We start from the raw sequence: 18,316 nt of genomic DNA, 5'->3' as shown, positions 1-18,316 counted from the left end.
TAGACAGCAAAAATTTGTTCAGGGGGAGGGGGGGGGCTCACCTTGCAGCGCGGCCTCCTCCTTATAGAATTTGTCGAGGGATCAAATGCATGAATTATAACTGCATTGTCATTGTCAATGCCATTGTATATTAGATGCTGCCAACGAATTATTAAACGCTACGCACTGTCAAGTAAAATATGTTCTTTTTCATAACAGAATATATCCGTATGTCCCAAAAATTGTTGTAGAAACAATTGATATCAATGCCTCCGCGTTTTTTGTCTATTTAACAAGTATAGAAAATATCACACGAACTTCTGAACTACATCAGTTCGAAACCAGCAAAGCAGTGCCTGCAGCTGATATGAAAAACGTAAAGGCCATGAAAAGAACAAGTTGAGTACAATTATTTTGATGAATCTTTGTAATTCAAGAACCTTGTTTACATTTTTGCACACGTGCAATGGCCAGGGAAAAAAAAACGCAATGACGCGTTCCTTCGTTGCAATAGACTGCACAGGAGCGCTTGTTTCCGGTCGTGTATTGTAATTAAACTGAGATTATAGTCGTAACAGTAAGTACATATAAAAAGTAGGAGTTCTGCAAAATCTAATTAGAAATGCGAAGATAGAATGGAATTATGCGAATGGAATATGTAAGATAGAATGAAATACAAATGCGAAGATAGAAGTTGATGAAGGGCAAAAAACTGCTGGAAACAAAGTTCACTGATTGTATATATACCCAAAACCTCGCACGAAGATATTTAAATATACGTATAAGTCTCGAATTAATCTACGTATTTAGGCAAACTTCACTGTATATAATGCGTCAAACAAGACAAATAAACATGTTGCGCAGTCACAGATAGTAAACTTAACGCATAGAAAGACAGACGATCGAGGCAGGAACAAACCTACCATCGCAGAAATCGTGATATGTACTTGTTCCATGCGGCGGTCACGACAGCACCATATGGGTAGAATAATAGAGGAATAATGCAGAAATCAGTACGAAAATGTGTATTTTAACTGCCTGCAGAGCGGTAACAAATATTCTGCACCCAAAATTCAAGGAGGAAATTGCTTCGGTTCAACAAAGAAGTAAAAGCACGTAGCTATAAAGGAAAGAAAAGGCCAAACGAAAGCCACAGATGATGTGGCAAGCTGAACTGCCCAACATCCGAGTGTGTTTGTTGGGAAACACCGTGTGGGCCGGGCTTACAATGAGCAAGGTAGGTCAAAATTGGTTATTGATGTCCTCGTAATTTTTATGATTATGATAACTGTTAGAGTAAACGGGGAACATTTCTGCAGTTTTAAAAGCTAATGAACAGTCATACGCTTTCATAATTACGAGTTTATGAAGCTGAAGGAACATAGCTTTTTACTTGCGTTGATTTTTGCTGCTTCGCTATCTAAAGGACAGTTACTTCACTTGGCGGGGAAGCTTAGCGAAGCGGTCAATGACTTCGGACACGTTTATGCCAACGTCTCTGTGTGTGTATAGAAGCTCCAGCCTAACCATGCGTTTCTCAGACATTGTAGAGCGTGAGTAGTTTTTTAGTAATCTCGTGTTAAAAAATATCCTCTCTGCGCTGGCAGTGGTCACTGGAAGGGTGAATAGAATCTGCAGCAGTTTGTACACACTTACATAGAACCTGCCATCGCAATGAGAGAGCGCATCTATTCCGTTGCTACTAAAAACACTCCTTTGATGTCGTTGGCATCCGCGTTTAGGTACCTTGCACAAACAGTAAGCTGTTCGATTCCAGGAAGATCCGTCGTTTCGTCAGCACGTATATATATGGAGAAGCAGCCTTCAGCGGTTACTTTTGCATCTACACTTTTTTAAAATAATTTCACCACAAATTTCTATAATTTGGTTTTGTACATATGGGCTTAAATACTAGGCATTACTGGGCAACCTTCCAAATATGTATCTCTACAATCAGCTCGCATGAGAAGAAGTGCTCTGAAAATACCAGCATTTTCAGCAGGGCCTTTGCTTAAATACATAGGACCACTGTCCCTATGGCCACGGAGAGCCAGACCTTGTCACCCGCAAAAAGAAGTGCCTCAGTAATAGGCTGGTAACTTTATTGATTTCTCGTATTTTACTTTGCCTGCCCTGGTCCAACTGATCGATCACGTTGGGTGCGCGTCCTGAAAATGTTTGGAGAAAATTATCAGCTGCCAGCTGACAGTCACGGTGATATTTAGTATTTTCCTGTGTGTGGAAGATTGCGAGCGCGTGCTTCCATTTTTGGAACGGCTTGGATACGAGGGCTCCAGTGCGCGCATGTTAATCTAAGTTTATAAGAACATTAAACCCATAAAGTTCCAGAATTTAAAGTCTAAAGCACGTCTTTAGAAATGTCAGTGCACCTTTCGCGTCAAAAGTTTATGAGAACTTCATACCCATAAAGTTTCGGAATTGAAATCCATGTGCTCCGTAGATTCCGCGGCCGCTGCGAGTGGCCGCAACGCGCCCGCTCGCTATCGAAAAGCCCTTGAAAATTTGTGCTCGGATGGGGCTCCTTGCGTTATGTGACTTCAGGCGCCTGGGCGCTGCGCCGAAATCCAGCCCGAGTTGGCAATGTTCGTGCCAAAATGTCTTTGCGAGCATGACAAATACATTGTAGACAAAGTCCAGAATGATTCCCTGCGCCGGTGGTTGTTTTGGTCGGCGGTGCACGCCAGCACGAAAAAATTTCGGGGGGGGGGAGGGTCTGAAGCCCCATCAGTCCCTCCCCTGGCTACGCCCCTGCACCTGTGGTAGAGATGACCATGGACCAGACCAACGCTACGAGAGCTCAAGGCCAGAACCCTTCCGACGAACGCGGTGAGCCCTCCTGTTCGCCCACAGTACTGGGACCAGCATCCCTCGGCGTGGTTTCGTCACGCCGAATCGCAATTTCAAGTTGCTGGTATCCGCCCTCAAGCCTCAAAGTTTCATTACGGCGTTGCAGCGCTCTCGCCCGCCGCCATTGACGAAGTAGAAGATTTGTTGAGCACCCCATTGTCTATTTCCGCCTATGACGACCTCAAGGCAGCCCTGCTACAGCGCACAGCAGCTTCACAGCGTTCTCGAATCCATCAGCTTCTGTCCGCTGAAGAACTCGGCGACCGACGCCCTAGTCAACTTCTTCGCCGAATGAGGCAGACAGACAGACAGACAGCGAAGTTGACTCGGCGAAGACAGACAGACAGACAGACAGACAGACAGACAGACAGACAGACAGACAGACAGACAGACAGACAGACAGACAGACAGACAGACAGACAGACAGACAGACAGACAGACAGACAGACAGACGGACGGACGGACGGGCGGGCGGACGGACGGACGGACGGACGGACGAACGGACAGACGGACAGACGGACAGACAGACAGACAGACAGACAGACAGACAGACAGACAGACAGACAGACAGACAGACAGACAGACAGATAGACAGACAGACAGACAGAGTCAGACATAGAACTTTATTAACTAGGTCCTGAGAAGCTCTGCCCTAGGGCACAGCTGCGGGCCGCTCCGACGTGGAGAACGGATAGGCCGAGCCTAACCTTGGCATCGTGGGCTCTTGGACAGCCCAAGTTTGTCGTGAAAGTTCTGAGTTCTCGATGGCAGAGGTATATTCTTCTCCCGTGATGCGATTGGGTCCCTGTAACGAGGGGCATCGCCAGATTATGTGTTCTAGATTGCTAACAGCCGCACAGTGGGGCAAGTAAAGCTTAAAGCCTGTGGAGTGATCGAATGAAAAAGGGCCAGGTTGGGATATGACTTAGTCTGAAGCATGCATGCGTAAAGTGGATGACAGAGGTCTAGCCAGTTTGCTATGAGGGGGAGGATAAATCCTCCTACCCTGGTAATGGTGCTTAGTGATTTCATTGAAGCTAGCGAGAGTGTCCCGAAACTCGAGAACCCTGGCCTCTGATCTCGCCCTTGCTCCCGCGCGGCGGTTAAGTCCGCGCGCTTGGGAGTGGGCGATGTCATTTAAATTGGGCAAGGAGTCATGGTGGGGGCCGAGGTGCGGCGGAAACCACGTGATTGTGTGCGTAGAGATTATCTTGTTCTTGAGAATGTTGTGAGCCTCCTCAGCAATGGACCCTGAAGCGAAAGCCCTGACCGCCGATCTCGAATCAGTGAAGACTTGTGTTTTGCTGCTGTCTAGGAGTGCAATAGCAATTGCGACCTGCACCGCTCTGGATGGAGTTGAGCACTTAAGGGACGCTGCATTCACTATCTGTCCGTTGCGATCAACGAGGCAGTGGCGAAGTTAGACGACTGTCCATATTGGGCTGCACCGACAAAACATGCCGAGTGGGGATCGTCTGATACACTTAAGGAGGGCGAGGGCTCTTGCCCTGCGTCTGCCTACGTTGTGTTGAGGATGAACATTACGGGGAAACGGTGCGACTCGTATATTATTCCTTTGATCTTCTAAGATTTGATGTTTCTGTTCTTCCATGAGTATAGGGTTGATCCCAAGAACCTCCAGGATCTTCTTTCCGGCCGGGGTGCAGGATACACAGGCCAGTTGGGCCGACTCCAGGGCCTCAGTTTATCTCGTATAATGTGTTATGCACTCCTAGTTGCATAAGTAGGTCCGTGCTCGCCCGTAACGGAATGCCTAGTACTCTTTTGATACTCTTTCCGAATGAGGCAGCTGCTCGGAAACAACGCAAGATCCATCGACGACGCGCTGTTGCGCGAATTGTTTTTGCAACGACTCCCGGCTAACGTGCAGATGCTCCTGGTGACAGTCTCTACCATGGACCTTACCGGACTTGCTGTTTTGGCCGACAAAGTAATGGAAGTAGCCACTCTAACCATCGCAGGCACGAGATCGTCTCCGGGTGTCAATAAAACCGCACTAGAAAACCTTCCCTGCTCTTCAGCAGTGAAATATTCGCTCGACTCCTTGTGTAAGTGCCTGGAACGCATCATCTGTGCAGGAGAACATCGCCGCACGCCATCTCGTCACGCACGCAGCCGTAGTTCCAGCAAATCAAGACGCAGGGGCAACCACGATTAAGACTATGGTAGTGCTGCAAAACGCACCAAGAACAGTTCGTTGCTTTTTCCATTCTAGATTTATTAGGGCGGTAACCGTTGCGGCGTTCTCTGGCGCAGATGGTAAACAGCGAAGAGCAGGATACACCATGAAATGTTTCTTTCAACGAAGGTGTCATTATAAGGCAGTTTGCTAACGAAGCGCTCGCTGACATCACAAAAAACTGTGAATGTCGACCCAAAGAAGGTGGCCCTAACCCGAGGTTTGCTGGTCCAGTGTGTCGCGCCTGTTCATTGCTTGTGCAAAATTTTAGAAGTTGACAAGCATTCGTATTGCTTGTTTTTGTACAATTTAATGCTAGAAACTTCTAGTGTCTGTAGAGCACGCCATAGAGCATGTCACTGCACGTTACCGATATGGTGTGCCAGCAGTAGATTCTGTAGCAATAAATAGGCTACTGAAAACACCCCTTTCACCATGGTTACAGCAGCCCCTATTAACTTTGCAAAATTGGCGGCGAATGAACAGTGGACTGAAAAGCTCACGGCAACCGAAGCAAGCCTTGCTAATACAGGATTCGTTGGTTCTGCTGCCCAAACTGATCGTCTGTATACTGTATCATTTAGTTGCTTTGCTGCAACTGTGGCCCGGCCAAGCCAGGCGTTTCCTCATGCTTTAACCGTATATACCAAGGCAATGTTGTACCAAATATAGCTTAAATAGGCAAAAAAGGGGGATGGAAGAAATGAAGAAATGACTTTGCAGCTAGCATGCTGAATTTCCACTCCTCTGTACGTTGGGCAACACTTAGGCCAGTCGTTGCGTCATTTCAATACAGTAGATGAACGTCATGCTCTGTGCGGGCGTCATAGCTTGAATTGTGCATGACAAACCGCATGGTTATGAACAGCCAGCTAGAATACTGAAAATACCACCACGCCCTAGCCACTGGCACGAAGAAGCCCAAAACAGACTGCTTATTATCTAAGCGATCTATAGCGATCCGATATGATTATGCGATAAATTATGCATGTGCATATACATAGAAACAGTGCTTCTATAGCACACATCGCGTGCACGGCGCTGGCATTTGCACGTCGCTAAGTAACTTCGCCTGGCGGTTCAGTAATAACTTGCAATTGTAAATCGCTTAATCGAAATCATGCCTCGACGATCACCCGGAGGTGATTCCGGCCTTGTGTTCGAGTATTTTTGAGATCTCGCAGGAAGGCATCGCGACATAATAAAGGCCATATGCTTTTGAACGTCGGTTTCGGGTAGTGAGCATTGCACATTGCCTTGCATAGAAGTAAACAACAGTGCCACTACGCATTGTTAACAGCTCCGACCTCAGTCTGCTGACTCTGTCGTTCTACTTCATAAGAGGGCGAACAATTCCCACTTTGAAAATCTACAAAAGAAGCATGAGTGCACTGTTCACAACTATCAATAGCAAGATACGCTTGGGGTTTTGTTAAAGCTTCTGGACGCTGAAATTGCATAAAGCATTCACAAATGAACATCAAGTAGCTGCAAAACAAGGTGCTTGACACTCAAGGCATTTCACCCTGCGTCAGTGCAGTGCTTCGTCTCGCCAAAGTGTTTTTCTGTGTAGTATGCAAGTCCCGGGCATATTCTGCGACATCATTTCTATTTTGTTTCTTTTTCGCCCTGCGTCATTGAATCGGATGTCACCGCGACGCCGTTATCACGACGAGTGGCCACTCGATGCCGGATGATACGAGTAGAACAATGAATGTGAAATCAATCGTTGCAAAGCATAGATGGGGATGACCGACCCTGTTAATGCCAGGAGCCACCGGTCTATATGTGCAATAAAGCTGCTTAATTTCTTTAGTCCTGGATTGTTGCAATTTCTAAGAGTAAAGGTGCCGTAGTGGCTGTCTACCACCGCTATACTAGAGTACAGCTGCAGGTACTCTCAAAGATTAGAGCATGCGACAGAAGTAAAGCACCGCAACGAAACAACTCCGGCAGAACCAATCTCACGATAATGAATGTCGGCGTTAATGCAATTAGCAGTAAATGAATGTAGCGACACGCGCATTGCCACTGCAGACGCACAAAGTAGCAATTTACCTGCCAACAGTACTGTCAAATGAAACCATCACACAGGATATCTTGTTGTAATATCTGCACCCCAGCTGAAACTCTGTAGTATCTGTAATGTCCTCGCTGCAACTTCGTTTCAATGGCTCTGCATCAAGCGGCCGCCATCGACGCGGAGGTGTCATTTGTGGATGAGACATCATCGCTTTTTTATACAGTCGAACCAGGGTATATCGAACCCCCATATGACCGAATTATTGCATATATTGAACAGATGTAAAATCCCATTGAAATTTTCTGTAGAATGTTTTATTTTATATAAAGAATTACTATATATCGAACTTCTTTTTCGATCCCCTTCATATTCGATATACCCGGTTCCGACTGTATTTAACTCTACATACCCCTTGTGTCACCTTCGCACATATACTCTGGGGGTTTGACCACGAATGGGCACGCGCAAATATCACTTACGTAGTGCCGAAGTTGTCTGTTGGGTAACACACCTCAGTTGCGGGTACCCAGTGAGAAAAGTTGTTCACTAGGCGAGTCAGTAGCCATCATCAAGCTATTAGGCCCATTTTGTCCGCTTCGCGAGACAGCAGCCACCACATATGTAGTGGCACAAGCCAACTGACAACTTGGTCACTGGGTGTAAGAGCTTAGATACAAACGGATATACCACGAAATGGGTAAAGAATGGTGATTGCATTAAAAAAACCGCCTTTATGCTTGCGATAATGCAAGAGAAGACAGAAGAGACGGCGCAACTAAGCTGTCAGGGTGTACAAAAAAGTAAACTTGCATTCTAGATTGTTATTCAGTAACAAAGAGAAAAGATTGGAATATTCAGCCGTCCCGAATAGATCAAGTGGAGACTCGAGATATCTGGTTAAAAGTTGGGACTTTCCCAAGCAATTCTTGCCGGTTTGCAACCCTAGGTGTGATCGGCAATTGTAGTTTAATTTGTGATCGTTTTCATTTAGAGTATAGCATTATAGACGAACTTCTCAGGTTTTTATTGAAGAGCTTCTTTTTAATCACAATTTAAATTACATGTTTTTGCTACCACGTAAAAATGTTGAATATGGCCACTGCCATATTGAACAAAGTGAACGTATCACGAATGTGATCGAGGGAAATTACGATTATATGTCTTTCAAGTCCCCGAATGCAATGTTGGTGCGTCTGCTTTTTTATGCGCGTGTGTGCTTGTTTGTAAGTGTATGCATGTTTCGGCCTGTATGTCTCTTTGTACACTCATGGATGAGAGAACTACATCAATGATTAGAGGAAATCACACGCACGCACGTACACACACACAGACAGTGTGCCATAACAACTTCTTTCGTTATGGCTTATCGGCACAAGGACACTGTGCTCAACTGTTCGCAATGTGTGTAGTTCATCCTCGAGAGCACTATATGAGTGCTCACAAAAGGACTACTCACTGCTCAAAGCACTAAATCACTACCGGCTCCTTCATGGGGCTTAGAACTTTCGCTGACAAAACGACCACATTTTTACTCGATTGTAACGCGAGGTTTTTTCCAGATTTTTGCTACCTGAAGTCAATCCTCGCGTTACAATCGAATACCGAAATTGAAGTTGTCAAAAAAGTGAAATGATGCACCCAATTCTAATCGAGTGAAATGTGTGAGTGAAAGCGCGCGTTCACGGCAAGGGAACGCACGGCAGACAGGAAAAGTGATAACTCCGTCTTGCGAAAGGCCCAGGAGACCCAGCAGGCCCAGGAGCCGCAGGAGCCGCAGGAAAGGCAGGAGCCGCAGGAAACCCTGGAGGCCCAGGAGGCCACGGAGGCGACGGAGGTGCCGGGGGTCCAGGATACGTAGGAGGCGCAGGAGGCGCAGGAGGTGCCGGGGGCGCAGGAATCGGCGGGGCTGCTGGAGGCGACGGGGGCTTAGGAGGCGCCGGGGGCTTAGGAGGCACCGGGGCCGCAGGAGGCGTGGGAGGCGCAGGAGCCGCCGGAGGCGTAGGAAGCGCCACAGCACGAGGAGGCAATGGAGGTTCAGGAGGCGACGGAGGCAAAGGAGGCGACTGAGGTCCAGGATTCGCCGTAGGCACAGGAGGCCTACTTTGTCGTGAACTTCTTCGTATGTTTTTTTTCCGTTTCGAATAGCTCTATCCCCCTCTCAATATAGTTTGTCAGACGGCATGGGAACTGCGTTCGCATTTCTGAATCTTCTGGCTTGCACAGTCTGAACTTTCCCGAAAGCCTGCAGCGGTCAACTTGAACCTCTGCAATAAAGTTTTTTTTTACTTTCTCATATTCTAATGATTCTTCTGCTGGCATCCGGCCAAACTGACTCAGAGCCTCCCCTACTAAACACAGGCTCAGGTCGCTGGCCCACTTGCTCTTCTCACAGCCTTGCCCGACTGCGATCCTCTCAAACCGATGCAAATATGCATCTAGGTAATCTTTTCGCTCATCGAAAGCTGCCATTAGTATCCTGGGGCAAATTTGTCTCGGTCGAGGAGAAGGTGAGTCGGATGACGCCGACCTGTGTTTGCTAGTTGCTTCACGGGAACCCGCATTCGTTTCCGCTAGCTTAATCATCGCCAAGATTTCTTTTAAATGCGAAATATTTCTTGCTGAACATTTGCCACTTTGACAGTATCTATCTATCTATCTAATTATCTATCTATCTATCTATCTATCTATCTATCTATCTATCTATCTATCTATCTATCTATCTATCTATCTATCTATCTATTCTATCTAGCCGCCAAGGTCTTGGTGCTCTCATGGTCGTATCGTTTACATGGATTTCATGACATGCGTGTCATGTAGGTCATGAAACATGCGCCTTAAACGACAATGACCCAGCGAAAAAGCTGATAGATCCCACACCCTGTGGGAACCGATGTTATGCGAAGCAGTGTGCGGAGAGGCTATCAAGGTAAGGAAATGACCATGACAGCACCAAGACTTAGGTGGCTGTTTGATGGCCTACATTACAAGCATGTCATGAAATTAATTTCAAGATTCCTGAGGAGTCCCTTTGGCTAGGCCTAAAAGACCTTAACGCGAAAGCCTCTGTCATGCTAATGACTATGACTTCGACCATCAATCTTCAGCCTTTTCCTTCACATGGCACCACCTCCAAGCCCATTACGTTTGTTTTGAGTGTTTACCTTTTTTCCGCTTCGTCATTTTCATTTTTGCAGAGTCCTGCTCACAATTATGTCTTCTAGCATCATCCTTTAGTGTTTCATTTATTAGTGCACACGTCCGAACCAATTCAGTGGTTCTTGAGTTTTAATTTGTTTTGCTGAGTCATTCTCATTTTTGTCTAGTCATGCTCACGACTTTGACTTTTACCATCATTCTTTAGTGTTTGGTACCTTGGTACCCAGGTCAGAACTAATTTCAGTGTTTTTTTCAGTGCTAACGTTTCTTGCTTATTCATTGTCATTTTTGGTGAGTCATGCTAATGATTATGACTTCTACCATCCCCATTTAGTGTTTCTTTCCCTTTGTACCCACGTCCAAAACTATTTCAGTTTATTTAAGTGTTAATATTTGTTTTGCGAGGTCATTGTCATTTAGGGCGGCTGTTTCATAACCTATATGACACGCATATTATGAAATTCATGTCATGACCTATTATTTATGTTCGTCATACAATGTTGTCATACTATGCCAATTCGGTGCCTACCAAGTTAATGAAACGCCCATGAGAGCACCGAGACGTCGGCAGCTATTTCATGACCTACAATGCACACATGTTGTGATATTCAGGTCGCAACCTATCATTTATGTTTGCCATATAGTCTAGTCATACTATGCTAATTTTGGTCAATACTAAGTTAATGATACGACAATGAGAGAACCAAGACATAGGCAGCTAGATAGACAGATACTGTCAAAGTGGCAAATGTTCGGCAAGAATGCTTCGCAATTAAAAAAAATGTCACAGTTTCGCCCTAAGGGCGAAGCAATGAATGCGATAGCAACACAGCAATGCCATACGAAGTAAGGTGAGCGGCTTTGTAGCAATATAAATTGTGGTAACATGAGCTGATTAAGTAAGTAGGTGTGCTGCGCCGTAAGTAGACCGACATGAAGAGAGACTCGATGACCACGAGAAGGCGCCTGTGAAACGGTGGTGTTCATGAGAAGCGGTTCTCGTGGGCAGCGCGCAGAGGCGTACCAACTATTTCTCGAGTGGGGGGGCAAACCGAAGATCTGACTCTCTCTCATCCCTCCATATATATATTTATATATAATATATAATATTATATATAAAATATATATAGGAAAGTCAGAAGCACAACTTCGCGGTCATCTTAGGTTTAATATTTTCCCAACAGTTTCGGTCGGTGGACCGACCTTTTTCAAGGGATACAGGAAAATCTTGCAACAGTCTTTTTATATCTTCAGGCAGAGAAAGAAGGCGCCAAAAAAAAGGTGAGAAAGGAGAGATAGAGAGATATATGACAAAGTTGAACATGCAAAAAAAAAAAAAGAAAAAAAAAAAGAATGGAGAGTTAAAGGAAAAGACCCCAAGACCTGGTCGTGCCAGACAAAGCAGAGGGCAAGGTCGCTGCTTAGCGTGTTTCACATGCACAATTGACGGACACGCCTGTCAAGTTAAGTTGAACATGCAAAAAAAAAAAAAAAAAAAAGGGGGGGGGGAGGGAGGGAGGGAGGGAGAGTTAAAGGTAAGACACCAAGACCTGGTCCTGCCTGACAAAGCAAAGGGCAAGGTCGCTGTTAAGCGTGTTTCACATGCACAATTGATGGACAGGCCTGTCATGTTAAAAAAGGAGAGAGAGAGAGAGAGTTAAAGGAAAGACACCAAGACCTGGTCGTGCCAGACGAAGCTTAGGGCAAGGTCGCTGGTAAGCGTCTTACACATGCACAATTGGCAGACACGCCTGTCATGTTAAGTTGAGCATGAAAAAAAAGAAAAAAAAGAAAAAAAAAGAGGGAGAGTTAAAGGAAAGAGAGTTAAGGAAAGACACCAAACCTGGTCGTGCCAGACAAGTAAAGGGCGAAAGACGAGAAACACGAAAGAAGAAGAAATAACCTGCAAATGTAGTAACAGCGTGGCGAAATCAGCATGAAATTGAAAAGCAAGGGCAAAACACGAAAAACACGAATACGAAGAAGCAGCCTGCAAATATGACAGTAACAGCCTGGCGAAATCAGCATGAAGTTGAAATTGAAAAGCAAGGGCAAAACACGAGAAACACGAAACAAGAAGAAATAACCTGCAAATATAATAGTAACAGCGTGCAAAATAAGCATGAAATTAAAAGCAAGGCACAATAATGTGGGTGGTTCGGTCCGCTCCCCCACTGCGGTAGTGGGCATTCTTTCGACATCACACACGTGTTCGGCTTGCCCATGCGGGGATTAAGTTCTGATTTTAGCTAATTTAACTATGTGACAAAGAAACGAGAGGTTTCCCATGTGTTCATTATGCCGTGCGTGATTGTTCTAAATTGGTGATAAAATATGACTCTCTTTGTTCCCGTTCTCGTGAACGGGAACAAGAGAGTCATATTTTATCCACAAATTTAGAACAATCACGCACGGCATAAATGAACACATGGAAACCTCCGTTTCTTTGTCCATAAGTTAAATTAGCTAAAATCAGAACTTAATCCCCGCATGGGCAAGCCGAACACGGGTGTGAGTGTCGAAAGATGCCCACTACCGCAGTGGGGGGAGCGGACCGAACCACCCACATTATTGGTGCCTTGCTTTTAATTTCATGCTTATTTTGCCACGCTGTTACTATTATACTTGCAGTTATTTCTTCTTGTTTCGTGTTTCTCGTGTTTTGCCCTTGCTTTTCAATTTCAACTTCATGCTGATTTCGCCAGGCGTTACTGTCATATTTGCAGCTGCTTCTTCGTATTTCGTGTTTTTTCGTGTTTTGCCCTTGCTTTTCAATTTCATGCTGATTTCGCCACGCTGTTACTACATTTGCAGGTTATTTCTTCTTCTTTCGTGTTTCTCGTCTTTCGCCCTTTACTTTGTCTGGCACGACCAGGTCTTTGGTGCTTCCTTTACCTCTTCCTTTAACTCTCCCTCTTTTTTTTTTTCTTTTTTATTTTTTCATGCTCAACGTAACATGACAGGCGTGTCTGCCAATTGTGCATGTGTAAGACGCTTACCAGCGACCTTGGCCCTAAGCTTCGTCTGGCACGACCAGGTCTTGGTGTCTTTCCTTTAACTCTCTCTCTCTCTCTCTCTTTTTTTAACATGACAGGCGTGTCCATCAATTGTGCATGTGAAACACGCTTAACAGCGACCTTGCCCTTTGCTTTGTCAGGCAGGACCAGGTCTTGGTGTCTTACCTTTACTTCCCTCCCTCCCTCCCTCCTCCCCCCCTTTTTTTTCTTTTTTTCTTTTTTTTTTTGCATGTTCAACTTAACTTGACAGGCGTGTCCGTCAATTGTGCATGTGAAACACGCTAACAGCGACCTTGCCCTCTGCTTTGTCTGGCACGACCAGGTCTTGGGGTCTTTCCTTTAACTCTCCATTCTTTTTTTTTTCTTTTTTTTTTTTTTTGCATGTTCAACTTTGTCATATATCTCTCTATCTCTCCTTTCTCACCTTTTTTTGGCGCCTTCTTTCTCTGCCTGAAGATATAAAAAGACTGTTGCAAGATTTTCCTGTATCCCTTGAAAAAGGTCGGTCCACCGACCGAAACTGTTGGGAAAATATTAAACCTAAGATAACCGCGAAGTTGTGCTTCTGACTTTCCTAAATACGCTTGGCCCATTGAAAAATCCAGTTACTACTATATATATAGATATATATATATATTATATATATATATAATATAATTACTATTATATTAAGTGAAAAGCCTGGAAATGCATCTGTCAGGTATTTTTATTTGTAATAATAGACCTATTTCTCAAACACATGGTGAACCATCGAGGCCCAAAAAATTATTTGAATTTGCATTTATTTCTTGTCGCTATAAAATCTATATGTGATGCAGGGACAAGTGGCGTTGCGTGCCCAGAGGTCCCTGATCCAACCCAGTAGCAGCAGTGGAGCTCACAAAAACATGCCCATTTGTGCAGTCAATTTTACTAATTAAACAAAGAATTTTACTTGGTGTTTAAGTCTACAGCTTAAATGTATCGCTAGTTAAGGTAATCGTACTGTCGAGGTTAAAGAGAACGATGTACAATCAACATAAATTACTCTCAATACTAAAAGAAAAAGACGGCAGAGGTGTGCGAACTTGGTGAATTACTACCCGATTTTAGTGAAGCTGTTTTTTTTTTTTGAACAGTTGCACCAAATGTTTCAGTTTCCTGTAATTACATCGTATACTTTGAAAAGTTACCCGTATATTAGTGTTCCGTTTCAAACCTTAATTGTCCCCGTGTAATGCTTTGAAGCACATCTTCCTGGAAATTTAAAAAATGTCGCAGTTTTACCCGAAACGCGAAGCATCAATTGCGATAACAAATTAGTAGAGAGCTATACGGAGCAAGGATAGTAGTTTTATCAGCTGTAAAAACTTGGACATGCAGCAGCACCGGCAACGCGCAGAACTGCTGTCGACGCCGTCTGCGTTTTCCCCGCGTTCGCACCGAACGCGCGCGGCGTTGGTGACTGTTGCGGTGCCTCTGGGGGCGGCTCGGAGGTTTTCGACAAGATCAGAATGGGACACTCGTCGAGCTGTGTTGGAAATCTTACCCACCTTCTCGCCTCGCAACATTTTTATATAAATACGTATTTGGTGCCGCAGCTAAACGTCGCCTCCCCTTCACGGCCTCACTTCACAATAAGGTGTCTTCATTTTTTGAAAATATAAAATACCTGCTGCTCTTGCTCCTGCCGGGAACAAGTAGTAGGGTAGCCCTCATTCAGTAACGGCCTGAAAATGAAATCGATAAAAGCAGTAGTGACACAGGCCTTTAGAAAAATTCAGTAAAGTGTTCTATTGGCACTGAATTGCTCTGCACGTTCGACCGAGGTCACTTTCACGACCATATCACCTCGCAGACCCTGATGTAATGTCCCGTTCTGGGACCTTTGAGGTATCATGAATAAATGAACTTACATATAAACCCTAATCTGTCCTAAACTAGAACCAACAGGTTATTTTGATTAATTCCCTTGAATCGGTTCAGAACCGTGCTGCCAGGTTCATTATTTCTGACTACTCCTATAATACAAGTGTCTCAGCTTAAAATCCCGGTTGTCTTCCCTCGCTGACTTCCCGCCGCAAAAGTGCTCGTCTTTTTTTTTTTTTTTCATTTTTAGGTTCTTTCATTCGCTGCCCACGGGAAACAAAACATCATTCCAGCGTATCGTTTCTCCCGCCGTACGCATCCCAATGCTGTGTATCTACCACGCGCCTATTCCACCACGTATCAGCGTTCTTTTTTTTCTGCACTCAGCCCGAGAATGGAATACCCTTCCTTCTGACATCGCCCTCATCACCGACATTTCCCTTTTTAAAACTCATATTGAAGACCATCTTTCAAGTCACGCCACCTAACCTGTCCCGCCATTTCTCTACGTGCCACCCCTCATGTAATGTCCCGTTCTGGACCTTTGAGGTATCATGAACGAATAAATAATAAATAAATAAATAATAAATAATAAATAAATAAATAAATAGACGATAAGTCGTGGTTACACAAAGAAATTCGGCAGTTAGACCTGTAAGTAGTTTGATTATTTTTTGATGGTGATAAGATATATATTTATACTTCAACGCTACGTGGACTATTTCTGGGCGGAGATTCAACAGTTCCAACGTTTGATAATCCAACCATTTCATACAGTAAGGCACACCCATCGTTGGGCGCCGCTGATTAAAATACTTTTTCGGACCTCTACCCTCGCCCGAAGTTTAAATATATCAAGCCCATTGTTTTGTTTTTTTCAAGTATGGTTAGGGGGTAATTTGTAACTGCGGGAACTGTCCCGGCAGGACTTCTGCGCAATGCAAGCCTGTGTGGCGAATCTCGAGCGTCGCCCGCTATAGCGCGTCACGAGGAGGCACAATACTCGCTGCCCAACCGGGGATACGTAGTAAAGAAAAGCATTATTAACGTGGTGACTCTATTTAGAAATAAAATTTAGCTTCAGCTGTAGTTTGTTGGACTTTCCAGTGTGTAGCCGAAAGTGCCCGCTTTCGAAAGTGGGGGGGGGGGGGGGGCAAATGGCATACTTTGCCCCCCCCACTTTTGACAGTGGGGGGGCAAGTGCCCCCCCTGCCCCCCCGGTAAATACGCCTATGGTAGCGCGTGCGAAGGGACACACCTGTAGCGCTGCACTGCCGATCCGGGCAGCATTGCATGTGTAGCGTGCGTTGTAAAATGTGCCCTACTATTACTAACTGAATGAACAAGCGTGGTGTGAGCGCGCACAAACAAACATGAATAGATCACACTGAATGACTGCAGACGACTGTCAAAACGCTGGCAGCAAGCAGCGGGCGAAGGTACGTGCGGTCTATCGCTTCAACGAAAACTGAGCGGCGAATGCACGGCGCATAAAGGTCAGAGCCGTGTGGAGATAAGCGAGGGTGCGAGCGAGCGACGAGTGCGGTTGCTGGCAAAGTAGAATGCCCCCCCCCCCCCCCCGCTCCCTCCGGCGCTGGCTTCCCGCTTCCTTGCTTGCGCGTGGAGATGGAGTGCGTTCGCTCTCCGTGATAGCGCGCGTCCCCGCACGCTTCCCTTCGGGCATACGGCGCGCGGCGAAGATTTTATCTATAGGGAACCTGACGGCGACGGCGACGACGACGGCTACGCCGACGGCAGAAATCAGGTTGGCGTGTCAATATAATTGCTATCGCAATAAAAGAATAACACTCAAAAACCGCAGAAATGGGTTGAACACTACTACTAAGGGAAGGAAAGACTAATGATGATGGTAGAGTCATAGTCATGAGCATGGCTCAGCAAAGTGACAATAACTCACCAAAAAGATTAACACTCAAAAACCACCGAAAGCAGTTCTGACGTGCTTACTGAGTGAAAGGAACACTAAAATGATGGTAGAAGTCATAGTCATGAGTATGACTCAGCGAAAAAAAGATTAACACTTAAAAACCACCGAAATGGGTTCGGACGTGGGTAGTAAAGATAGGAAACACTAAATGATGAAGGTAGAAGGTATTGTCAAGTAGTAGTGACGCTGAAGACAACAGTCGTAAAACTGTGTACGACGAAACTGGTTGTTTATTGGCGAACCTGTGCCCACAAAAGCAAGGTACACTCAAAGCACAACGATAGCGGCGAACACAGTCGGCGATCGTCGAAATCTGATCAGCAGCAAAACGCGTCGGCTTTTATACCTGAGTCATCGAAGGTTCCAGAATAATCCCTGGTACGCGCGTGTCTTCCAGAAAGTTCTAGACAATTCGCGTCGCTCATACAATCAGATAACATAAGCGTCGGTGAAAACAGGCAACGGAAAGAAGCATCGATAACGTTCTAGAAACTTCCGATACAGGCGCGTCCTGCGCCGAGCGATAACGTTTAACATTTGTTAGCCGGTGGAAAGCGGCCACCAACGAAAGATAAACATGTATACGTGTCAATACCCTCCTCTTAAAAAGCATCGTCCCGATGCTACAAAAACGCGAAAGCGAAAACAAACGACGCGTAATAAAGAAAGAAAATAACAAAGTAACAAAGTACTATAAGCTCGTCAGCGGGCGTAGAAAAGCTTAAGACGCACCACGTGGATGACTTCAGGTCGTGCCCGGCGCCGCTGTGATTGCGAAATGCCGTCTGGCATGACCTCATAGTCCAGTGCGCCAATACGTTGGATTATCTTGTATGGTCCGAAATAGCGACGCAACAGTTTCTCGCTAAGTCCTCGTCGGCGTATCGGAGTCCAGACCCAACACACGTCGCCGGGCTGGTACTCGACGTAGCGTCGTCGGAGATTGTAGTGTCGGCTGTCAGTCCTCTGCTGGTTCTTGATGCGCAGGCGGGCGAGCTGTCGACCTTCTTCGGCACGCTGCAAATAAGTGGCAACGTCGAGATTTTCTTCGTCAGCGACGTCTGGTAGCATGGCGTCAAGCGTCGTTGCCGGGTTCCTTCCGTAGACCAGTTGAACGGCGCCATGTGCGTCGTTTCTGCACGGCCGTGTTGTATGCGAAGGTCACGTACGGAAGGATGGCATCCCACGTCTTGTTGTCGACGTCGACGTACATTGCCAGCATGTCGGCGATGGTCTTATTAGACGCTCTGTGAGGCCATTCGTCTGCGGTGGTAGCC

General features: G+C 45.7%; 1 protein-coding gene across 5 annotated transcripts in view; it reads left to right on the top strand.

Annotated features, from left to right (window-relative positions):
* Positions 1 to 18,316, top strand: part of LOC119466406 (WAG22 antigen-like) — a 245,932-nt gene that overhangs the window by 7,000 nt on the left and 220,616 nt on the right. The window contains exon 2 of one of the 5 annotated variants that reach the window (XM_049656969.1): positions 8,806 to 8,904. The exons of 3 other annotated variants lie outside the window; for them this stretch is intronic. In XM_049656969.1, the coding sequence (XP_049512926.1) occupies positions 8,806 to 8,904 (99 nt within the window). Of the gene's footprint in view, positions 1 to 8,805; positions 9,355 to 18,316 lie in introns of those variants that run through there. One more of the 5 variants, XM_037726921.2, reaches the window with a different exon arrangement.

The sequence above is a fragment of the Dermacentor silvarum genome, chromosome 10 (assembly GCF_013339745.2).
Source record: "Dermacentor silvarum isolate Dsil-2018 chromosome 10, BIME_Dsil_1.4, whole genome shotgun sequence".
Lineage (NCBI taxonomy): Eukaryota > Metazoa > Arthropoda > Arachnida > Ixodida > Ixodidae > Dermacentor > Dermacentor silvarum.
Note: the sequence above shows the minus strand (reverse complement) of the source record. Positions and strands in the feature narration are given on the sequence as shown.